This window comes from Ambystoma mexicanum, chromosome 13 (assembly GCF_040938575.1).
Source record: "Ambystoma mexicanum isolate Mex_15411 chromosome 13, UKY_AmexF1_1, whole genome shotgun sequence".
NCBI classification, from domain to species: domain Eukaryota; kingdom Metazoa; phylum Chordata; class Amphibia; order Caudata; family Ambystomatidae; genus Ambystoma; species Ambystoma mexicanum.
Window position 1 is genome coordinate 8,851,224 of NC_090938.1, and position 25,695 is coordinate 8,876,918.

General features: G+C 50.7%; 1 protein-coding gene across 3 annotated transcripts in view; it reads right to left on the bottom strand.

The window, feature by feature from the left end:
• Window positions 1–25,695, bottom strand: part of AMPD2 (adenosine monophosphate deaminase 2) — a 947,247-nt gene that overhangs the window by 905,926 nt on the left and 15,626 nt on the right. Inside the window, exon 1 of one of the 3 annotated variants that reach the window (XM_069632994.1) lies at window positions 7,493–7,760. The exons of 1 other annotated variant lie outside the window; for it this stretch is intronic. In XM_069632994.1, the coding sequence (XP_069489095.1) occupies window positions 7,493–7,580 (88 nt within the window). In that variant the 5' untranslated portion in view covers window positions 7,581–7,760. Of the gene's footprint in view, window positions 1–7,492; window positions 7,761–25,695 lie in introns of those variants that run through there. One more of the 3 variants, XM_069632993.1, reaches the window with a different exon arrangement.

Below are 25,695 nucleotides of genomic sequence, written 5' to 3' on the forward strand. Positions count from 1 at the left end.
ATCCACTCGTACAGTACGGCACGGTAAAGACACGTGCAGCACTTCCAGAATCTCAATACATCAATGGTAATGTTAAAGGTATTTGTACCGTGCACACCGTCACCAACGAAATTGGTCCCCAAGTGCTCTGGCGGAAATGCAAACAAGAGGCGGGAATGGGTTAGTCGGGTGAAGAGGGAGTAGGAAAGCGAGAACGTGGTGTGCTGTTGGCAACTTCAGTTCAGTTTTCACAGCCTTGGTCTGAATATCGGACCGATGCGAGACCTTGTGTGCTGTTGGCGTGGTTTATGTGTTGTTTGTTTGTTGTTGAGGTGTGGTGAAATGCATGCAGTTTGCTGAGCGAGAAGATGGTTGTGTGGATTTTCGTGTGAGGTAGGTATGCAGAGATTTGAGCATAGGGTTAGTGGGTTATCTGTCTCTTAGTCCTTATAAATCTTGTTCTTTAAAACGAAGGCCTTGTTTCTCGACCACACCACCCATCCCCCCGTCTGTCTCTTTCCCATAACCTTGCTTGTTTCAAAGAACAAGCAAAGCTGATTAAGTAAAAAACCCTGGGGTTTTCTGGGGCGCGAACCTCAGGCTACCCTTTGGAATTGGGAAGGGATTTCCTGCTTAATACCACATTGGAATTATTCCAACCCGTTCTACGCACGAGTCGCCCTCAGGGCGCCCGGAACCAGGTCCAGAAGGCCTGATTTATTTAGTTCTTTTTACATTTGTAGAGCGCAGAAAACCCACAGGCATCACGGCGCTGGTTGCATGGGGGAAGGGAGGATGGGGGGGGGCAGGGGAAGAACGGGAAGGGAGGCACAGGAGCGTTTCATGTCCAATGGATTAATCTGCTTTTTTTGGGGTCTTAAGAAAAGTGGACTAATCCCCCCCTCCGCCTGTCTCTATATTGGCCGTTGGTAATTTGTGTCCATCTTAAGATCCACAGCTTGACTTTTAAATGCCCGCATGGGCTGGCCCTGCAGCATGTGGCTGGCGGGCCTGGGCGGTGCCAGGGGGAGCCTTGCAGGGCACAGGGGAACTAGGATTCTCAGGGCAGGCTTCGCCGCTCTGGACCCTCCTGTCCTGGAGGTTAGGGGCCGCGATCACCACTCTGAGGGCATTTAGAAAGACCCCGACATTCCGTTCATGCAGGACTTTTCTAATGATTCACTTTCCGTCTCTCTACTTTCAGAACCATCACACCTCTCGGTGCAGTTTCATGTGCGGTGCCTGCCCGTTGTACACAATTCAAATGGGTGAATACACCACCCGCCCCCAACTGCCCAGAGATCAGATGTTAGAGTAAGAGGCTTAACCCCCAGAAGGTAGGCACACTTACCTAAAACAGCCAGGGAAGCTGTCACACATCGGGTTCCGCCTAGAAACCGGATATCCGTTAACAATGCGCTACTTAGCCCATCGAAAATAAAGAGAAGACGACGCAAAACTATGCAACTTCTCGGCTCCTGAGCTAAGACTGCAAGCAGTGGTGTTGGGCCATTTTTTAAAATTCAGTGACTTGATTATCAATAGTGCTTTGTAGACTATTAATACCATCTATGAACGTATATACATTAGCAGCTTCAATTAAGCCTCAAATTGATGCCTAGGGCAGCCATTTTAGAAAGAATATGTGTCACTCTACAACGAAAAAAGCTCCCAAAATGAGCCCTCCAATTGCCTCTTGGGGCGGCCATTTTAGAAACTCTGCAGGCAGTGCTACATACACATCACCAGGAACAGATTAATGGCCGGAGGTCTATAGGTTGTTCAGCTGAGGGTACTTCCTGTCTGAAAGTGAACACAGGGCCACGCTCTATCACTCACTATATCTCTCTCTTTCTCTCTCTCTCTCTTTCTCCCTCTCTCTCTCTGTCTCTCTGCTTCTACCTCTCCCTCACTTTCTGTCTCTCTCTTTCTCTCTCTATGCCCCTCCCTTTCTCTCATTATTTAGATATCTCTCTCCATCTCTATCCTTCTCTAGCTCTCCCTCTCTCTATCTCTTTCTTTCTGTGTGTGTGTGTCACTGTCTCCCCTTTTCTCTCATTCTTTAGCTCTCTCTTTTTCTCTCTCTCTCCCTGTCTCTTTGTCTCTGTGTCTCTCTCTATCTCTCTCTATCTCGCTCTCTCTCTCGCTCTCTATCTCTCTCTGTTTCTTCCTCTCTCTGTCTCTCTCTTGTACAGAGAAAAAACCTTGTGTGTGCATAGAGGGGTGCCTTGCTGTGGGTTGCATGCACAGAAGTGTGCATTGGTGTGCATGTGTGTTTTATGCATATATGAAGGTGTGCATGTACACGGGTATGTGTATGTATGTGCACGCTGTGGTTGCATGCATGTTTGTGTATGTGTTGGGGGTTGTGCATGCACGCAGAGGAGTCAATGATGCAGAGGTCTGGTTGTGTACAGAAGGGTGCTGAGCTGTGTAGATGCTTACAGGGATGTACACACACCTTTGCAAACACTAATGCACACGTCCTTGAACCTTGTCTGAGAGCCTTCATACATGTACTGTACACATGCACCAGCATGAGTGCTCACCCTCCTCTGTGCAGATACACATCTTTGTGCGCCCACCCTGTTTATGGAGAGAGAGAAAGGGAGAAAGAGAGAAAGAGAGAGAGAGAGAGAGAGATTTTCAGTTATATTGTCTATTGTGTAGTTCAGTGATACGCCACAGCATTGCGTTTCCTTTCAAACAGGAAGTAGCCTTCACAGAACAATATCAGACTTCCAGTAATCTGTCTGTTTTTGTTACTTAGGGCCTGTTTCATGGAATTGTTTAGACGGGGCAAAGTGACTTTTCATTGTTGCAAAGTGACTTTGGACTGCTAACAAACACCCTGATTCATGGAACAGTGCAATCAGGGTGGAGCAGTGCAAAGTCTATGTTTTCAGTGCAAAGTGACTTTGCACGGCAAAAAGACACTTTGCACTGTTCCATGAATCAGGGTATTTGTTGGCAGTGCAAAGTCACTTTGCACCGTGCAAAGAGTAACATATGCTACAGAGTAAAGTATGGGATCCCAGAAGTTTCACCTTTTTTTCAGTGTGCAACACCTCCCTCTGCTACACTAGGAGGCGCACTTCAGTGAACAGAGGCATTAAGAATAAGACCTAGGGCCCGATTCATGGAAATGTACGGAGAAATCCTGCAAGGGCCGCGCGCCGAGGACACTGCACGAGCCTGCGCGCAGAATAAATGCACGCACCCTTCAAACAGTACATGTTTAGACCAAGTTACAATTTTTCATAAGCAGGTTGTTGGGATGCCAGGAACATTTACGGGGGTCCGATTTGTGGAATTATTTGCACAGAAAATAGGGTCTTGCGCGTACAACAGTGAGCAAATCCGCCTTCGTCGATTCATGGAATCTAATGCACGGTACTTTTCCTGGACTGGAGTGTAATTTGCGCTGGCTCTGCACATCTGTGCGAGCCGTCGAGGGCCTTGCGCAAGACTCCACACAGAGCGTGGGCGTGGCTCGTGCAGAGGACGGGCGAACCACCAAAAATGGGGAAGAACTTGCAAAGAAGTGGGCGTTCCAAGGGACGGCCTGGAGGACGGTCCCTCGCATGGCCACAATTGCATGGCACAAGACGTATTGATGGATTCGATAGCGTAACCTCTCGGCCGGGAAATGGCCATGCATGTCCTTCATACAATCCGCCACCCGAAGGCAGGCGTAAGAACACTTGCATGTAGGATTTTCAGCACGGAGGTGGGGTTGCATTTCAGATTTCGAGGGGTGTGTGTACTCAAACCAGGGTTCCGATGTTACTTAGGGGTGTGCATAAGCAGTGTAGCAGTGTGCAGGAACGGGTTACAGGAGTTTGCAAGCAGATTTTCAGAGTTCAGACTGAGTTACGATTTTTCATACGCAGGTTGTCGGGGTGCTGGGAACAGTTACGGGGGACCATGTGCAGGGTCCCCGAGTTGCAGGTCTGCTTGCGTCGGACCCCACATACTGTTTGAAGGGTGCGTGTATTTGCGCCCTCTGGGGCACGCAAAGGTAGCTGATCTGGCTGTTTATGCTTTGCTTGTCGGCGTGTCGGGGGTGTTCCGGCCGCAACTCTTGCCTGTTAATGTTGCACAATCCTGCTGTACAGCGCTCCGCTGCGTCACTATATGCCCAGCAACACTCTTGCCTGTCAGCATTGCACAATCCTGCTGTACAGCGTTCCGCTGTGTTACTATGTGCCCAGAAACACTCTTGCCTGTTAATGTTGCACCATCCCGCTGTGCAGCGCTCCACTGCGTTACTATGTGCCCAGCAACACTCTTGCCTGTTAATGTTGCACCATCCCGCTATGCAGCGCTCCGCTGCGTTACTATATGCCCAGCAACACTCTTGCCTGTTAATGTTGCACCATCTTGCTGTGCAGCGCTCCGCTGCGTTACTATATGCCCAGCAACACTCTTGCCTGTTAATGTTGCACCATCCCGCTGTGAAGCGCTCCGCTGCGTTACTATATGCCCAGCAACACTCTTGCCTGTTAATGTTGCACCATCCCGCTGTGCAGCGCTCCACTGCGTTACTATGTGCCCAGCAACACTCTTGCCTGTTAATGTTGCACCATCCCGCTATGCAGCGCTCCGCTGCGTTACTATATGCCCAGCAACACTCTTGCCTGTTAATGTTGCACCATACTGCTGTGCAGCGCTCCGCTGCGTTACTATATGCCCAGCAACACTCTTGCCTGTTAATGTTGCACCATCCCGCTGTGAAGCGCTCCGCTGCGTTACTATATGCCCAGCAACACTCTTGCCTGTTAATGTTGCACCATCCCGCTGTGCAGCGCTCCACTGCGTTACTATGTGCCCAGCAACACTCTTGCCTGTTAATGTTGCACCATCCCGCTGTGAAGCGCTCCGCTGCGTTACTATATGTCCAGCAACACTCTTGCCTGTTAATGTTGCACCATCCCGCTGTGCAGCGCTCCACTGCGTTACTATGTGCCCAGCAACACTCTTGCCTGTTAATGTTGCACCATCCCGCTATGCAGCAGTCCGCTGCGTTACTATATGCCCAGCAACACTCTTGCCTGTTAATGTTGCACCATCCCGCTGTGCAGCGGTCCGCTGCGTTACTATATGCCCAGCAACACTCTTGTCTGTTAATGTTGCACCATCCCGCTGTGCAGCGCTCCGCTGCGATACTATATGCCCAGCAACACTCTTGCCTGTTAATGTTGCACCATCCCGCTGTGCAGCGCTCCGCTGCGTTACTGTATGCCCAGGGACACTCTTGCCTGTTAAAGTTATGTTAATTTTGCTGTGCGGCACTCTGCTGCGTTACTGTATGCCCAGCAACACTCTTGCCTGTTAATGTTGCAGCATCCCGCTGTGCAGCGCTCCGCTGCGTTACTATATGCGCAGCAACACTCTTGCCTGTTAATGTTGCACCATCCCGCTGTGCAGCGCTCCGCTGCGTTACTGTATGCCCAGGGACACTCTTGCCTGTTAAAGTTACGTTAATTTTGCTGTGCGGCACTCTGCTGCGTTACTGTATGCCCAGCAACACTCTTGCCTGTTAATGTTGCAGCATCCCGCTGTGCAGCGCTCCGCTGCGTTACTATATGCGCAGCAACACTCTTGCCTGTTAATGTTGCACAATCCTGAGGAAAGAGGGGTGCGGGACGTAATGGATGAAGTGTAGACTCTGAATGGTCACTTCCAGGATGTACATGGCACGCCCCCAAAGGGGCTGCAGGTGCCAAAGCATAACATGGCGGCCCCACCTCTGTGTTAGTGGGAAGGCACAGGAAGGTGAAATGGGGCTCGCTCCCCGTGTAGCAGGAACAACTTTGACCCACCCAACGCAGCCTAACATATATTTTATTTGCAGGTTTTCTAATGATTGCTTTATTGTTGCAGGCGGTAACTCAAGTGATCGAGCAGTGCCAAAATGAACCTCCTGATGGAGGGTAAAGAGGACCAAGAGTAAAAGGACCCCTGTGAGCCTAGCCTGGGTGCGGCAGCAAGGTCAAAAAGAAGGTGCAGCCCCCATGCCCCCGTGGTAGTCAGCTTCCAGCCTGATGGAAAAGGGAAGCATAACGGCGCTCCCAGCAGCCCATCAGCCGCGGCTGCCCATGTGTTTCACCCAGAGCGGGAGACTCCGGGAGCTTTGGGGGGGTGAGACCCAAGTATGCTGGAAAAAGACTGGATATGGACCCAAAGAGAGCTGACTGTACAGAAAGAAAGCGATAGAAGGAAAAGGGGGTGTTGGTGTGGACGAATACGCGTCGGGGCTTGGTAACGCGACTAAAGATACCAATGTTTGGTTTGGAGGGATAGCGTGAAAGGTGTAAGAATCAGACTGCGGCCTTGATGTGCCACAAATAAGAAGAGCGGGTCTGGCCTCAGTTATTTAGCCACGGTGGGCGACAGCAGGATGTTACGTATCTGCCAGGTGGGGGGCGAGCAGCAGAGGCGTTGCTAGGGGGGAGTAAGGGGGGCTACAGCGGGATGTTACGTATCTGCCGGGTGGGGGGCGAGCAGCAGAGGCGTTGCTAGGGGGGAGTAAGGGGGGCTACAGCGGGATGTTACGTATCTGCCGGGTGGGGGCGAGCAGCAGAGGCGTTGCTAGGGGGGAGTAAGGGGGGCTACAGCGGGATGTTACGTATCTGCCGGGTGGGGGGCGAGCAGCAGAGGCGTTGCTAGGGGGGAGTAAGGGGGGTGACAGCGGGATGTTATGTATCTGCCAGGTGGGGGGCGAGCAGCAGAGGCGTTGCTAGGGGGGAGTAAGGTGGGCGACAGCAGGATGTTACGTATCTGCCAGGTGGGGGGCGAGCAGCAGAGGCGTTGCTAGGGGGGAGTAAGGGGGGCTACAGCGGGATGTTACGTATCTGCCGGGTGGGGGCGAGCAGCAGAGGCGGGGGGGGGAGTAAGGGGGGCTACAGCGGGATGTTACGTATCTGCCGGGTGGGGGCGAGCAGTAGAGGCGTTGCTAGGGGGGAGTAAGGGGGGGCTACAGCGGGATGTTACGTATCTGCCGGGTGGGGGCGAGCAGTACCCGACAGCCCCTTGTTAAATTCATTGCTGGGGTGGGAAAGCTGGAAAAGTGCAAAAGGCCAGGAAGGATAGTGCAGATGTGCAAATACGCATGCATGTGAGTGGGTGGACATCAGGTGACCAGGGAGGAAATCCCCCATCCAGAGCTGTCAAGAATAGAGCCAAACGGAACATCTTCCAACCCTGCACACCCTCCCCACCAAAACCCCGGGGCTTCTGAGGAAATGTGCAGCCATCGTCCCCAGTGCTGACCTGCAGGTGTGCCCGTGCCCACTCCAACAGGGGCAGACTAGCCGGACTCACCAGCACAGATCATGAGGATGCAAAAGCCTGCCGTGCTACTGCCCACTGGTGGTGCCCAGGGCAGTGCCCCCAGTGCTGTGGGGACACCGGCAACAGGCTGGCAGGACGCAGGCAGGGCCGTTACCCTCGGCCCACCCCCACCTCCACCCCTTGATAAAAGCAGCCGCCGCTGCGGGCACCACCTCACCTGCGTACATGGGGGTCTGCAGGCTGGCCCGCTTGGCGAGAGGGGGGGGCCTGCTCTGGGCCGTGGTGGGCGAGGAGCCGGAGGACATGTTGCGGCCTTGCTGGGGGCTCAGAGCTGCAGAGAGAGCGGCGGAGCCGGCGCTGGAGCCAAGAGGAAGTGAGTGCGCAGGGACTCATTGCAAAATGGAGTCAAAAGACGGGCATCTTTCGTGTGCCAGCGGCGCGCGCGCGCCTCTCTGTGTGTGTGTGTGTGTGTGTGTGTGCACTGTGTGTGTGTGTGTGTGGAGGGGGGCGGAGGGTGCTCGCCTCCTCCCCAGCGGATCGCTCAGCCCCTGAGGCGAGGCTTGGACCGAAGTCCTAGGCCCTGGCAGAGAGTGGGCACGTCTCACTGACTGTTTCCCTGGAAACTAATGGTGCAGGCTGCGGCTCCCCGTGTGCACACTGGCAGGGAGGGGGCACGCCGTGAGTGCTCCTCAAACTGAGAGGGAGGGGGCACACCATGAGTGCACCTCGAACTGGGAGGGCGGGGGCACAGAATGAGCGCTTCTCAAACTGGGAGATGGGAGGCATACAGGAAGTGCTCCACAAACAGAAAAGGAGGGGGGGGGGGCACGGAGGTAACGCGTCTAAAACTGGGAGGAGGTGGTCACACAATGGAAGGAGTGGGCAGGCAGGGGGCACTGGTTACCATAGGATTTTCTGACAGATAGCAAAAAGTGACGTTACACCGGCGCAGGCTGGCGGGGCTGGGGCAGCCACCGTGGGAGTGCACAGGATGCAAGGAGTGTGTAGGAGCAGGAGGCTGGACAGGCAGTGTGAGGGTTGCAAATAGGCGCTGTGTAGTAAATAGGAAGTCTATGCAGCGGGCAGGCAGTGCAGTAGAACAGGCCCTTGCTGTGTCCTTGGGCCGTCACATCCTGCTCCAGAGAGAGGCCCCCCTCCACCCCCGGGGGTGCTATGCCTGCAATCTGAATATAAATAGCAGAAGGCACAAGCCTTTGGCCCCCACAGGGATTGTGCAAATGTGGACGGTGACTACACAGCTTGCAGTTGCTCCCCTTCGGTGGCTTGGGTAGTTCTCCAAAGGCAGCAGAGGCTGGGCACTGGTGCAGAAGCTCAGATGCCACGGGGTGCAGGGCGCTGCTCGGTGCCAGAGAGCCTGGGCACTGCTCCGTATCCTGGGAGACCCGGGGTGCAGGGCACTGCTCCGGTGCCAGAGAGGCTGGGCACTGCTCCGTGTCCTGGGAGAACCGGGGTGCAGTGCACTGCTCCGGTGCCACAGAGGCTGGGCACTGCTACGTGCCCAGGGTGACCCGGGGTGCAGGGCACTGCTCTGGTGCCAGAGAGGCTGGGCACTGCTCCGGGGCCTGGGAGAGCTGGGGTACAGGGCACTGCTCTGGTGCCAGAAAGGCTGGGCACTGCTCCGTGTCCTGGGAGACCCGGGTTGCAGGGTACTTCTCTGATGCTAGAGAGCCGGGCACTGCTCCGGCTCCTGGGAGAGCTGGGGTGCAGGGCACTTCTCCAGTGCCAGAGAGGCTGGGCACTGCTCTGAGTCTTGGGAGACCCGGGGTGCAGGGCACTGCTCCAGTGCCAGAGAGGCTGGACACTGCTCCGGGTCTTGTGAGACCCGGGGTGCAGGGCGCTGCTCTGAGGCCAGAGAGCTGGGCACTGCTCCAGGTCCTGTGAGACCTGAGGTGCAGGGCACTTCTCCAGTGCCAGAGAGGCTGGGCACTGCTCAATGTCCTGGGAGACCCGGGGTGCAGGGCGCTGCTCCGCTGCCAGAGAGGCTGGGCACTGCTCTGAGTCTTGGGAGACCCGGGGTGCAGGGCACTGCTCCAGTGCCAGAGAGGCTGGACACTGCTCCGGGTCTTGTGAGACCCGGGGTGCAGGGCACTGGTCCGGTGCCAGAGAGGCTGGGCACTGCTCCATGTCCTAGGAGAGCTGGGGTGCAGGGTGCTGCACCGCTGCCAGAGAGGCTGGGCACTGCTCTGGGTCCTGGGAGAGCTGGGGTGCAGGGCGCTGCCCCAGTGCCAGAGAAGCTGGGCACTGTTCCATGTCCTGGGAGACCTGGGGTGCAGGGCACTTCTCTGATGCCAGAGAGGCTGGGCACTGCTCCGGGTCCTGGGAGAGCTGGGGTGAAGGGCACTCCTCCGGTGCCAGAGAGGCTGGACACTGCTCCGTGTCCTGTGAAACCCGCGGTGCAGGGCACTCCTCCGGTGCCAGAGAGGCTGGGCACTGCGCAGAAACTGAGATGCAACAGGGTGCAGGCCGCTGCTCCAGTGCCAGAGAGGCTGGGCACTGCTCCAGGTCCTGGAAGAGCTGGGGTGCAGGACACTGCTCTGCTGGCAGAGAGACTGGGCACTGCACTGTGTCCCAGGAGACCCAGGGTGCTGCTCTGAGGCCAGAGAGCTAGGCACTGCTCTGGTTCCTGGGAGAGCTGGGGTGCAGGGCACTGCTCCTGTGCCAGAGAGACTGGGCACTGCACCGTGTCCTAGGAGACCCGGGGTGCAGGGTGCTGCTCTGAGGCCAGAGAGCTGGGCACTGCTGCGGGTCCTGGGAGAGCTGGGGTGCAGGGAACTGGTCCGGTGCCAGAGAGGCTGGACACTCCTCCATGTCCTGGGAGAGCTGGTGTGCAGGGCACTGCTCCAGTGCCAGAGAGGCTAGGCACTGCTCCAGGTCCTGGGAGACCCGCGGTGCAGGGCACTTCTCTGGTGGCAGAGAGGCTGGGCACTGCTCCATGTCCTGGGAGACCTGGGGTGCAGGGCACTTCTCTGATGCCAGAAAGGCTGGGCACTGCTCCGGGTCCTGGGAGAGCTGGGGTGCAGGGCACTCCTCCGGTGCCAGAGAGGCTGGACACTGCTCCGTGTCCTGTGAAACCCGCGGTGCAGGGCACTCCTCCGGTGCCAGAGAGGCTGGGCACTGCGCAGAAACTGAGATGCAACAGGGTGCAGGCCGCTGCTCCAGTGCCAGAGAGGCTGGGCACTGCTCCAGGTCCTGGAAGAGCTGGGGTGCAGGACACTGCTCTGCTGGCAGAGAGACTGGGCACTGCACTGTGTCCCAGGAGACCCAGGGTGCTGCTCTGAGGCCAGAGAGCTGGGCACTGCTCCGGTTCCTGGGAGAGCTGGGGTGCAGGGCACTGCTCCTGTGCCAGAGAGACTGGGCACTGCACCGTGTCCTAGGAGACCCGGGGTGCAGGGTGCTGCTCTGAGGCCTGAGAGCTGGGCACTGCTGCGGGTCCTGGGAGAGCTGGGGTGCAGGGAACTGGTCCGGTGCCAGAGAGGCTGGACACTCCTCCATGTCCTGGGAGAGCTGGGGTGCAGGGCACTGCTCCAGTGCCAGAGAGGCTGAGCACTGCTCCAGGTCCTGGGAGACCCGCGGTGCAGGGCAATTCTCTGGTGCCAGAGAGGCTGGGCACTGCTCCGGATCCTGGAGGAGCTGGGGTGCAGGACACGGCTCTGGTGCCAGAGAGGCTGAGCACTGGTCCATGTCCAGGGAGAGCTGGGGTGCAAGGCACTGCTCCGGTGCCAGAGATGCTGGACACTGCTTCGGGTCCTGGGAGAGCTGGGGTGCAGGGCACTGCTCCGGTGCCAGAAAGGCCGGGCACTTCTGTGTGTCCTGGGAGACCAGGGGGGCAAGGTACCTCTCTGATGCCAGAGAGCTAGGCACTGCTCTGTGTCCTGGGAGACCCGGGGTGCAGGGTACTTCTCCGATGATAGAGACGCTGGGCACTGCTCCGTGTCCTGGGAGACCCGGGGTGCAGGGTACTTCTCTGATGATAGAGACGCTGGGCACTGTGCAGAAGCTGAGATGCCACAGGGTGCAGCGCAGTGCTCCGGTGCCAGAGATCCTGGGCACTGCTCCAGGTCCTGGGAGAGCTGCGGTGCAAGCAAGGCAGTTTCTAGCCAACTTGGTGCCTAGGGTTAAACACTAGAATGTGTCCCCCTGACTGGCACACGTCACTCACAAACTAAACCTCTGTGTCACGTGACAAAACCCTCCTCAATATCAATAGTTGCTAAACAAATTAAGCTGGTTTCATTACATTGTGTTTCAAGTACTTTACATAAGAATTCTAATGTGAAAATGAAGCTGTTGCTGGCCAAGTAAATGGTGTTTCTGTCACCTGCTCTTAGGGAAGGTGTTGGGAAGGGGGCAGCCCCGCCCTACCCCCCTGGGCGCTTTAAAGTGAGGCGAGATGCACTCAAAGCACTATGATGGGCCAGGGGTGAGGGGAGATGGTGACAGGACTACCTCCCACTACAAAAGAACTTTACACCAATATAACTAAATATAGTCTATCCGCATAGTACAGCATAAGGCGCGGGCAGCATTGGCAACCATAGGTAGAAGGGAAGGCCTGCGCGGTAAAGGTGGAATTGTACGCACAAGGCCCAAATCGCAAGACTAGAGAAATCCTCAACCGTGCCCATGCTCCCATGAGGACAGCCCACGTCCTCATCCGCCACAACACCCACTCATTGTCCTAACAGTGTTGCCAATATGTTCAAGAGGAATGTGCCCTACAAGGCCGTGATTACCCACCGGCGCATGGTGTGCATGTTATCTCAGACTGGCCGAAGTATGACCCGGCCCATCCCCAGGCGACCACGAGTTATAGCCCATATACCTGACTAAAACTTAAGACCTTTGAATTCCATGGCACCAGATGCCCTTTGACTGCCAACCCCAAAGTAACAATCGCTGAAATGTTCAAAGAGGACGCACAGGGCACATTCTTGAGCGACAATCGTGTGATTTGTATTGTGAGGTGCAGGGAGGAATACATTATAGTTCAAAACGAGGGTGGAGACCTTGGAGCCGGATGGCGTGGAGGTGGGTGAGTGAAATGTGTGTGTGAAGGTTAGAGTGCCGAGAACCCCCTTTGTGCCCATCGTAAGGCCTGCCAAGTGCACAGTACGAGTGATAAAATAGTTGTATGGTAGGAGTATATTATTTGTTTTCCTTCGACGTGAGAAGAAGATGATCACCACAGCACCCACATGGGGCAGGCAGATCCTGTATAGGCGCACACTAAACAGCCACGTGGGTCTTTTCGCTATGTATTGCATCATGTATGACAATGTTCGGCTTTATAAGATTCTACTTGTACTACTTCTCGGCAGAACGTTCTTAGCAGCAGAGATTTTTCGTTGTTCCTCTCATCTGCATGTGAGATTAAAAATGTGTTATCCTTACAAGATCGACTTTGTCCTTTCCTCCCTAGTGGGTTGTATTCTCTCTGGTGTGAGCGGTCAGGGACTTGCCTTCAAGCGCCTTGCCTGAATGCAGTTTCAAACTGCCCATACTGGCACACTGTACTATGACTAGCCTGCCGGGGTCTGAGGGTCCATGGAATACTTGCCCTGTGTTGCAGGTGTTCAGTTCGAACCACATCACTTGTATTTCACAAGGGGTAGACTAACCATATGAATTATTTTCTGATATAAGGTTATCATTCCAAGGTGGACTGCCTGGTATATTCATATTGTACTCTCTAAAAATACCAGAACGGGAAAGGGGATAAATAGCACCATTGAATGTTGCCGTCTGCTTTGCATTAAATTATAGAGCATTTCAGAAATATAACAATGATCAGAGATCTCTATATATTATGAACAAGTCTGTGATAAAAAGGCTGTATGTGTGAATCAATAAATACATAGCAGACACATAGCTCGGAGCTCACATCACGGTTCACAACACTCACCCTAACATTCAAATTTTCGACTCTGAGAACCTGGGCATCACGGATCAGGCCCTGGACTGGCTGACCTCCTTCGTCTTGGGCCGCCTCTCCCATACCTTTCTCTCTGCCACCTCTCTCTACCTGTGGCGTTCCCAGGGCTCTATCCTCTCACCCTTATTGGAAACCATCCCCAACAAACATGCAATCAAATGTTCCTTCCACCCAACCAATCTGTCCAGTCTACAAATGGCCATGCACCTCAATGTGTAATATAAGGAAACAATCCTTCAAATCTTTACGACAATTCCTCAATCACTATGTAAAACTAAACATCAAAATTAGAATAGAAATGTTACAAACCATGGACTCCTGTCCAGTGCGCAATAACACTGGACTGCGAGGACATTCATTTGCCTGTATTTCAGGACCTGCTTGCAAAAGCACCTCACACCACATCAAAATGTTAGCAACACCCCATTCCACTATAAGGAATCTTCTGCAGAGACTGTACTATGCAAAAAGTCCTGCTTTACAACTGCAACTTTTTAATAACATTCTCCTACATGGGGCAGCCAAAGAACTCCTTCAGCAAATAGAACACATCCAGAGTAAATATTCTGCGAGTGAAGATGGCTTAGAATATTCAGTAACTGTAGAGAACATTAGCAAAACCCTTACAAACACCAATCTTCTAATAAACACATGCAAAAAAGAAATAGCAAAGTTTAAAAGCACATCTGCTGAGGTACCAAACCAGGTATGTGTGTGTTGTTGCAGAACCGTCTATAAAAAGAGCACAAACACTGTAGATACAGTGTACAAAATAGAAGACAATGAGGAATCCCACTTAGCTCTATATCTGATAACAGAAGACAGATACCAAATAACAGACCCCTCAGTAGTTTGCACATACTGCGATACAAAGCTTGATAATAAGCAAAGGCCTTGCCGGGCTGTCACTAATAACCTGGAAATATTCACACTTCCCAAACCTCTCCAGCAGCTTCATTTGCCGGATATGATATGATATGATGTGGCATTTATAATGCACCTACACACAAGTCTTTCAAGGCGCTACGAGGCAAGGGAGGGGGAACAGAGGAAAGACAGAGACAACGATCCTACTAGGCCAAGTGACATTGAGATCACACAAGTGCAGGGGAGGGGGAAGGGGAAAAGTGCGGGGGGAGGGGAAGGAGATAGTGCAGTACATGGGATAAAAAGAATAAATAAAAGCAATAAGTAAAAGTACGCCCACTGGTGGCAAGTTCAAGGAGTGCAGACATCAGGTGTCAAGTGCTGGTAGTGGGATGTAGGGATACAGAAAAAGTCCACAGGTGCCGGGTTTGTTGGGAGGCAGTGCCGGTATGCAACTGGCAGGGGATGGGACCTGGGCCTGAGAACAGATGGTGGCCAGGCAACCAGTGCAGTTTCAGCCAGGAGTTCAGCAGGGGAGAGGAGGAGAGAAAGCAGAAGCAAAGAGGAAGGTTTTGAGGTGCTTCCGGAACCGGAGATGGTTCTCCTCAAGTTTCTGGGAGGCGTTCCAGAGGGAGGCCCCTGCCGAAGAAAGAGATCAACCACCAACTTGTTGCTTGGAGAGGTGACTGACCCTGAGGGAGTTGGAGACGGATGAGCGAAGAGCTTGAGAAGGAAGATATTTAGGGAGAGAGAGTTGAAGGTTTTGAGGCCACAGGCCCCAGAAGGCCTTGTGGACAATGCAGAGGGTTTTGAACTTAATCCTCACAGCCACTTGGAGCCAGTGCAGAGATTTCAGTGCTGGAGAGATACGATCCCTGGGCTTGAGGCCAAGGACAAGTCTTGCAGTCCTGTTTTGGATGAGTTGCAGAGGGCGTAGAGTAGAAGCAGGCAGATTTAGAAAGAGGCTGTTGCAATAGTCCAGCCTAGAGAGAACCAGGGCTCTGGAGACAGTGAGCTTCTGGGGGGAGGTGAGGAAAGGAAGAATACCTCTAAGGAGGTGCATCTGGTAATGTAACTTCTTAGAGACGTCAGAGATGTGAGGAGAGAAGGAGAGTGTGGAGTCAAAGATGACCCTGAGGTTTTTAGCCTCACAGGTCGAAGCAGGAAGAGGGCCAAGAGAGGCCACCAGAGAGTGACAGGAAAGGAGGGAGCGGGTGTGCCGATGAGGAGAATCTCAGTCTTACTGGCATTAATGCAGATATCATTGGTGGCACACCACTCCTGGATAGCATACAGACAGAGATGAGAGAAGAAGAGGTGGCTGAAGGTAGCCTGAAAATGAACTGAGTGTTATTCGCATAGCACTGAAAGTTGGGGCAGAGAGCGGCAATGCGGTGGGCAAGAAGTTAAACAGCCAGGGAGACAGGTTAGACCCCTGCAGAACACCACAGGTAGAGATAGAGATAGAGGAGAGGAAGGACCCAAGTTGGACCTGGGAGGGTTTTAATCAGAGAGGAAAGAAGTCAGCCATGCCAGGGCCTGACCTGTGATACCCAGGTTATCCCAGATACTGTTGAGCAGGATGGCATGGTTGACCATGTCAAAGGCAAAAGAGAGATCAAGTAAGATGAGGACACAAGGGGTGTTGGAATCAAGGTTGGAGAGCAGGTCTTCACAGATGTTCAGGAGAGCAGTTTCCGTGCTTCTGGCAGCTCTGAAGCCAGATTGATGGTCATGAAGACAACCAACAGATTCAGTGTGAAGGTTAAGTTGGGAGATGGACACCTTTTCCAGGAGTTTGCCCAGCAAAGGAGTGATGGAGATTGGGCCATAGTTAGCCAGGCAGGACGGGTCAGCAGAGGGTTTCTTAAGAAGAGGGTGCACAAGGGAGTGCTTCAGAGGGAAGGGAAGACTCCAGTGGTGAAGGAGTGGTTGCAGAAGTCTGCCAGAGCAGGAGCCAGGGAGTCAATGTCGTCCTTGATGGTTTTGGAGGAACAGGGGTGAACCTGTTTTGACAAGACTTTCATAGATCAGACTTGTCTAGAAACCTTGTCTGGGGAAAACAGGGGAAAGGCAGAGAAGGGGGGAGGAGAGGTGGCCAAAGAAGGGCCAGAGGAGCAGCAGGGAGTAGAGGGAGGAGGGGGAGAGGAAGAGAGAGAGGACAGGGTGTCCTGAGTTTTAGAGATGAAATGAGAAGACTGAGAGCATTATAATCCAAACATTACACCTATTTCAAGGTATAATACGCCTTCCACCCAAAACAGCCAAATTGCATCCTTCTGAATTACTTAAAGGCATTTGTGGCAAAGTAGTTTTTTTGGCATTAGATCTTAAAGAAAATGTAGAAACTCTGGGAGTGCAACGGCCAATAGATCAATCTTTGATTATCCTAGTTAATGGTGTACCAACGAAAAACTAAAAAATTTGGCAACAACTAGTACACTTAAACAAAGTTAGAAAAGCCCTACAATATCCAAAAGAAAACAATGACTACTACAAAGATATAAACATTGAACAGAACTTAAGGGAAACCACCCAAATAATTCAGGATTTCTCACCAACTGGCCAATTTGAACTTGTGGATCCTACATTTTAGACCAGTATACAATTCACCCACTACACTCCAAAGACACCATTGGCGATGCATTAGAAACATATCAAATGCGTCAAGTCAAAGGACCCCCAGTGAGCATATGGGAGAAAAGTGTAGAAACATGTGCCTTTCCTCTACTCTTTCCTACTGGAAAGTGTGGAAGGTATGATGAAAGACCCACACAAATGACAGCATCAGAATACTACTCTTTACGAATGTATTCTGAAGACCCCAGATTCAGACAAAACGTTGAATACATATTCCACGTCCTGTTCTAAGGTGAACTAGCAATTCTCTGTTACGGAGTTGCACACATATTGAAAACAGGCACCAATTTTTAAAACATGTCTGCTACCCAACTACTTCAAATGATAAAAGACAAAGATTAAGTTTTGCAGTCGAGTATCACAAATCACTTGGCAAACATGTGTGGTACAAAAGAATACTGGTTACGACGTGACCCTGATGTATGGTGTATGCCTAGGAACGTTGGCCCACCCACATGGTTTGCCACTTTAAGTTGTGCAGAATGTGCATGGGATGACTTGCACGACTTCCTACACATGGCAAACCAAAACAAAGAAGGGATAGACATAGAAACACCAGGAGAACTCTGCTCTCTTCACCCTGTAAATGTATCAAGATACTTTCACCACCGCTTTATTGCCATGCTGCACTTCATCTGTAATAAAAGTATCCCTCCCCTCGGAGAAGTGCAACACTTCTTTTGGAGAAAAGAATATCAATCCAGCGGAGCACCACACATCCACATGCTTTTGTGGATAAAAGATGCTCCTAAATTTGGTCATGACAGTGATGCCACTGTTTTGCAGTTTATTCACAAATACATAACCTGCGACATCCCTTCAGAAACCACACAGAGTGAGGTACATACACAAATATTACGCTTCCAAAAACATTAGTGTGAGGGACGCTGTTGAGCAGCCTATGAGATGGCTGCCTAGACGTGAGGCTCCACTCCCCAACTAAAGATCCTGCAAAATATATCCGTCGACAGGTCTAAATCTGAATGGACCATAAGGTGAAGGAAGCTGGTGTGCGCCTCTACACCGAAAACGAAGAAGATTCCATGACTACAAGAGATATCCCGACCCAAAAACTGTGCTGGGCCTGTGCTGTTGTAATGCATGCGTGGGACTGGGGGAGGTGCCTGCCTTCCCGGAACCTAGTGTTGTGGCAGTGTCTAAACTCCAACAGAAGCGCCATAGATTAGACTTCTCCCAATCACCTGCGTGTGGTTGGACTACCAGCCTCTCCCATGAACGTGTCTGCCTGGAGCATTGGGAACCAGTGGACCATCACCGTCGAACACACGGACCCAGCGGCTGTCGACCTGATCCCACACTCAGATAACAACTGGGCTGGAGGCTGGCGCGGCCGTGACTGAATGGGGTGAGGTGCCGGAGCACTCCTACCTCTGGTCTGTGGGAAGCCTGCCCCTGCTTCGTGCAGCTGAGACCTCCTAGCACCCGAGACCAGACAGTGGGCTGCGATCTAGCTTGTTGACGCTGCGCCACAGAAGGCATCCCCAATACGGCAAGGTAGGACTTGTTACATAACCTTCTCTCAGCGACTTCCCAAAGCCTAACATTCGAACAAAAGTGAGGGCACTGTTGATTGTGGATATAGTGGCCAGTAATGCAAAGCACTGAGCAGGCAAGAGGCTAATCAGCATTTGCTGCCACACACCTCCATGACCAGGCACACTAGGCATAACCTTCCAAGGATCACAACGGGAGACATACATGGGCGGGGCTCTGCCCGATCCTCCAATACTACTACAGTCAACGCTGTTTCAACAACACGGGACGCCATACAATAACACTGTATAGCGAATCCACATATTAATCCAGGGAAACAAGCACCAAGGCATCCATTAAGGGGTTGTTGCGACATAAATCCACGGCGCATTTCACTGCTCAATAGGAGAACTCCTGTCCCCCACGCAGCGCCATCTCACTGCAGCTCCATACGGCGGCGACGGGCTCCAGCCAAAGAGACCTGGGTGAGACACTGGCGATCCTGACGGGATTGGGTCGCAGCTGCTGATACCCCCAACCACAATAACACACGCCACGTGGAGCTGGCCTATGATCACTTGCCCATGCCAAAATAAATTGCTGCAACAGATAACCTACACCCCATCAGCATGCTTGGAGAGACAACATTCGCTGGAAAGAATTCCCGCTTGAACCTATAGACCAACAACATGACCAAAAGTGCCAACAAAAGAAGAGGCCCAATGGACTCATTGACTGGCCCAAGACCCTTGCCTTCTGCATCCTCCCTTTCCCCCAGCAACCCACAATCAGTAGAAGGGGAGGAGAATTCAAGAGACGACCATCTACTACAAACCATGCTAAATGGATTTTAGGCCATCAACGTGAAGCTAGACGATATTGTTGGCACAATAGGGTCGATAAAAGCAAAGATTGAAAAAGAAAGCGGCTACATTACGGAGGCAAAAAGCACACATCAGTACAAACAAAGATAGCATTGCACGCCATGATCGCACGTTGAAAACCATCCAAACAGAACTAAAGAAAATGGTGAATAGAAAGAGCGCATCGAATGCTCACCCCTCCCTCGTGTCCCGGAGTTCCCCCGAGGACAGTCATAGCCAGACTGTTAAATTACCGAGATAGGGACACAATACTCTGGCTCACCAGGAAAAAAGGCACGCTACAGTTTGAATCCAGCAGAATACGCAAATATCCAGACTTTGCAACTGGCATACAAACACAAAGGAGATCCTATCATACTGTGAAACGCCCACTTCGAGCCCAAAAGATTCCATACTCGCTAATATTCTCAGCCAAACTGCGAATCCAACACGAGGGAAAAGCCCATTTCTTCGAGGACCCTACTCAGGCAATGGCCTACGTGGAGTCACATATACCTATGCCTTTGCGACAACCACAATCTGGGGCCAATATACCACACAACAACGATGAAGAAAGTCTGGAGGAAAATGACTGAAAATCATGAATAATAGCAGAACCAGCTCGAAAGATTCAACACCAAGCAGCACTGGCGATGGACGAAAGACTTCAGATGACCAGGGGAGCGTCGAGCTGCACTGAAGGTGAGGCTATCAACATGGCTCCCCTGGGTTTATCCAAGAATTTTAAATGGTCACATCATCAAGTTGGGGCAGATGGTGAGGGTGGAGGGTGGGAGAAAGAGTATGTTCCACGTTCAAAGTGTCCGGGCCCTATACAGCCTGGTAGTTGTGGGGAGAAAGGTTAACGAAAGTTGTGGCAAAAGATATACAAGCTGTTACATGCCAACGGACAATCGGACCGTGGTGCATTGGATGGGCGGGAATGATGAAACCGGCAGCACGCCCTGGCTCTCCAGTTAAAGCTGATCTCTTGGAATGTGAGAGGTCTAAACAACCCAATTAAGGCAAGAAAGCTATGGCCGTACCTAGACCGTCATGTACCCAACATTGTAATGCTCCAGGAAACCTGTGCCCTAGAGTCAACCCACATACAAATGGCATGCAAGTGGGGCAAGAACAGATTTTATACTAACTACTCTTCCCAAGCGAGAGGAGTGATCACACTTATACACAAAAGTATTGACTTCAGGATGGGAACAGCAAATATAGACCCTGATGGCAGATTTCTTGTGATATCTGGTACCATAAGTAACAGACCGTTGGTCCTTGTACACACGTACGGCCCTAACTCTGACGATCTGACATTCTACATTAAAGTGTCAACGCTGATAAATAATACCTCAGACATCCCCATTATTTGGGGAGGAGATTTCAACACAACATAAGACCTTTTATGGATAGAACTAGCACGAAACAGAGAAATATGACCAAAGCATCGTTTGCTATAACTCAGACCATGTCCCAATACAGCTTAATAGATATCTGGAGAGCAGAACATCCAACCTCCAAGGAATATACGTACTACACTACAGTGCATGATGCCCACTCCCGAATAGACTTCTGGCTAATATCTGACACTTGGACAAACAGAATGTCCAAATCTATGATATTACCTCGCACTTGGTCTGATCACTCACCCATAGTACTGGAATTACGGCAGGATAATGTAAACATAACAAGATCTGCATGGAGAATGCCACCATCTGCACTGCTCGATGACTCCCTGGTGGAGACATTACGAATTGACATTGAGGCGTTCTTTACAGAAAACGAGAACTCATTGCCCAGAACCTCCACGGTCTGGGAGACGTTCAAAGTTTGTCTACGAGGAACAATGATAGCCGCTACATCTAGCATTTTAAAAGCTACCAGGATGGAGCTCAGGAAGACTGAAGAGAACTTGAGGAAACTCGAAAATGAGTAAAGCAGCACACAAGACAGTGCATTGCTGGGATTAATTAAGGGCAACAGACTAAAGTTCTGTGAATTAGCCGACCGAGAACCCCAATTCATAACCAAGAAAATACAAGCGCAGCATTATTGTGAGGCGGACCGACCTCGGAGACTGCTTGCTGGAATAGTAAAAGGGTAATGGGAAATAGAACACATAAGTGAGATCACCAAACCCAAAGGCCAGACAACAATTAAACATGTAGAAATAAATTACATGTTTAGGTCTTAGTATCTAACAACAATGTTAAAATGGAGGAAGTGGACCATTACCTGGAACACACTAAATTTCCCACACTGGATACTATAACCAGCACAAAATTAAATAGTCCAATCACAATTGAGGAAATCACTGATGTCATATCCTCCCTAGAATCCAGTAAAGCCCCGGGCCCAGACGGCACAGGTATAGAACTGTATAAAACTTACAAAGACATCCTTGCTCCTAAATTACTTAACGTATGGGAAGAAGCATGTAATGTAGGGACATTACCTCTCTCTCTCTTACTGAGGCAGTAATAACGGTCCTGGCTAAGTCAGGGAAACCCACAAACGAAACCGCCTCATATCAACCACTTTCTCTGATAAATTCAGATACTAAAATATTTGCCAAAACTCTTTGCAATAGGCTATTACCACACATGTCTGATCTCATACACCCGGACCAGTCAGGATTTATTCCGGGAATGTCAACAGCCCTAAGTCTGAGACGACTATTTGGAAACATGGCACAGATCAACCCAGAGATCCCAGCAGCTGCAATGATACCAGATGCTGAAAAAACATTTGATTCCGTGTTGTAGAACCTTTTATTTGGAATCATAAGACGCATGGGGCTGGGAGGGGAATTCAGTAAATTTGTACGCGTATTATACACGAACCCCGGGGCCAGAGTGCGCACAACTCGGAACTACTCCGAAACCGTAAAGCTCTCCAGAAGAACCAGGCAAGGATGTCCATTCTCCCCAATGCTGTTCGCACTAATAATAGAACTCTTTGCAAGTAGGACCCTGGAATTCCACAGTCACAGAGGAATACATATAAAGGGGCCCCCCACAAATGATATCATTATATGCAGATGATACTCTAATATATCTGAAACATCCTGATGAAAATATACTGCCAATCCTTACAGAGGTAGCAAGGTTTACCATATATTCTGGTTATAAGATAAACACCACAAAATCAGAACTGTTTCCCCTAAACAACAAGACCACTAAACCTACACAGCTTCATGGTATGAAATGGGCAAGAATAATGGTGAAATACCTTGGGGTTCAGGTAGCACAGACACATAAACTCCTATACGAATATAATCAACCAAAATATCTCCACGCACTTGAACATAAATTCACTCTATGGGATAAGCTCCCTTTATCAGTGAATGGCCACTTTGCCGTCCTGAAAATGATAGCAGCCCCCAAATTACTGTATTTTTTTAATACCATACCAATTTGGCCCAGCCGACAATTCTTCAACTTGCTCCATAGCTTGGCGGTGGGATTTATATGGGGCGGAACACCCCCGAAGTAAAATGGCAATCACTCACTGAACCATACCATTGTGGGGGACTAGCGGCCCCTGACTTTGAGCTGTATTATCTCGCTGCACAAGCCCATTATGCTGGTCTATGGTATAACCCAGATATTAAATACTCACACATAGAGATAGAAAAACATTCTGCTGCACCTAATGACATAAAATCCACATTAATATGCTCACACAAAATGGACCCCTGCCTGTTCAACCCGCTGCACACTACACTAGATGCCTGGAGGTGCATAATGTTGAGACTCAACATTACAAAACCATACCGCTTTGGTATACTCCGGACCTACCTCCCACTATGGATGCAGATTTCCAGATGGCATGGGACCCTGACAGAACGATGAAACTGGGAGATCTTTTTCCAGGGGGCAGGTTTATTCCCATGAACGAGTTTAAGGACAAATTGGGGGATAATCCAATGTAAATATTGCAATATTATCGAGAAAGAGCTGCGGTACAACGAAATGGGTCATCCTACCCAAACGAACCAGGAAATGATGAGTGCATGGAACTGGTGATACAGAACAATAATAAAAAGGGTCTACTTGCGAGACTGTACTCTTAAAATACAGGACGAAACTCCATTAAAGACTAAACTAAGAGAACAATGGGCAAGAGATACAGGGTCATTGATCAATGAATTCAAATGGCAGAAGATGTGCACCCTAACCAGGGAAGTGTCGCTCAATTCACGATGACGGCCGATTCAATACAAAGTACTAAACAGATTTCACTACACCCCTAAATTAATCACGATATTGAACCCTCGAAATGTGCAGCTTTGCCCGAAATGTAACGCCAAAAATGCAGATACAACACACATGTTCTGGAACTACCCACCAATTGCTGACTTCTGGTCACGTATGGCACAAACAGTATCTGAAATGTTAGCCATTCAACCGATGCCTCATCCTTTGAAATACCTACTAGGAGACATTGGCAAGACCGATATAACGATTCAAAGACTATTCAACATTGGATGCATAATTGCCAAAAAATGCATACTTCAAAAATGGAAGGCCAGAGAGGCACCAACACAAAAACAATGGCTTATCGAAATGGCACAAGTGAATGAAAATGAGGAGGGATATGTGCTGAATTTAGTAACAACACCTCGACCAAAAGACTTATTGACTCCATACCGCACATACATGGAAAGACAATACGAAACTAATCAATATCCCAAATCACCAACACGGATTTATGAACTACACACTGGAGACGATGATTGGTGCATCATACTGTGCACCCCTGAAACGATGCATAAGTAGAAATGATATAACACAATTAGCGACATATTCCAATGTATCTATGTTATGCAGATGCCATGTTAAATAAAGTATTTTTTTTAAACCATATTTTTGGCAAATACTGTCGATGCAGATATAAAAACAGAGGTAAATACTACACCAAATGCTGCTTTGGTTTCCCTAGACCAGTTTCAGCAAAAGGACAAGTAAACAGCTTCATGTCTTCTGTTAGACACAGTGTGAAAGGCAAATCACCTAAAAACACATACTGCATTAAAAGAAAGGAAGCTTCAAAGTACATCAATGATTGCAATGCAATCATTACCCTCTTGTGGAATGCACATATAGATATACAATATATTGCAGACAATTCCACTGCTGTTGCAAGATATGTCTGAGCCTACCTAACAAAAGTTGAGAAAACAGAGCTAAAAGACCTCGGGGAGGACAGATCATCTGACAAAACACTGTCACAAAAATGGTACAGCTTTGGAATATAAATGCTCTCCCATAGAGAATGTGGATGCTATGAAGCTGCAGACCGTTTAACCGGCACAGCCTTATATGGCAAGTCTGAACACATAGTCTGGCTAGGCATTGGTGCAGCTGCATCCAGAAAAAGAGTGCTTAAATCGTACCAAGACATAGAAACAATAGCCAAACATGATCCCAACAGCCAGGACAATTTGAGAAACATCAGTATCAGCCACATACTACCCAAATAGAAGTACTGCTTTGGAAAACATGTGCCTGTACCACATAGCCCAAGATTTCCCCTGCAAAAATAATGTTGAACCAGATGAAAAATGGGGCAAACTGTCATGCCTGCGCCATGGGCGCATACATTGGTGATCAATATGGACAAATTGTTATTCTTTTATCTACAGAAAACTCTTGGATCAACCGCTATTCACTTTTCAGACCTTATTTCCCATTTGCGAGACTTTGGTGCTTTTTTATTTTTCCCAAAAAACTACACTTACCACAATGCACTTGGCTATAACCATCTATTCCTGGCTCTTCCTATTTTTCTTCATCAGAACTACAATCCCCAGAAGCCCTAGGGATTTGCTCTGCTTCCACCAGCTCAGGAACAGAGAGGGAGGTGGGCGATTGTCTGCAGGTGTGCTGAGCCAGGTCCAATCAATTAGCCTGCCTCTGTGCTGTCTGGGCGGTATAAAAGCTGCTGCCTGCAGGAGCTCAGCCTCTTGCATTGAGAGTCCTTCCAGCTCCTTTTTGCTTCGAGCCACAAACTTTGTATGCTGTTTCCTGCTTACACCTGCTTTTGTTCCATTGCCCTGGCGGGCTCCAGCCTTGCAGCTGATCACGTTCTGCTGCCTTCTACCTTCCGCCCTGGGCTTTTTGGGCTCCCCGCCTCAGCCCTGCTCCTCGGGGCGTCCCGCCTTACAGCCTGCTACACCCTGCTGCCTACAGCCCTAGCCTTTTGGGCTCCCTGCCTCAGCCCTGCTCCTCTGGGTGTCCTGAATTGCAGCCTGCTACACCCTGCTGCCTACAGCCCTAGCCTTTTGGGCTCCCTGCCTTACAGTCTGCATCTCTCCGCTGCTTACAGCCCTTGTCCTCTGGTACCCCTGTCTTGCAGATTGCTACAACCCTCTGCCTTCAGCCCTTGTCCTTTGGGCTCCTTGCCTTGCAGCCTGTTTTCACTCTGCTGTCTACAGCCCTTTTCCTTTGGGCTCCCTTCCTTACAGCCCTGCTCCTCTGGGCCTGCTCCTTGCTGTCCTGCTCCTCTGAGCTCTCTACCTTGTCCCCTACAGCCCTCAGCAATCCACAACAGTTTACCTGCATTCAGTTATTGCAGCCTCCCTGTTTCCTG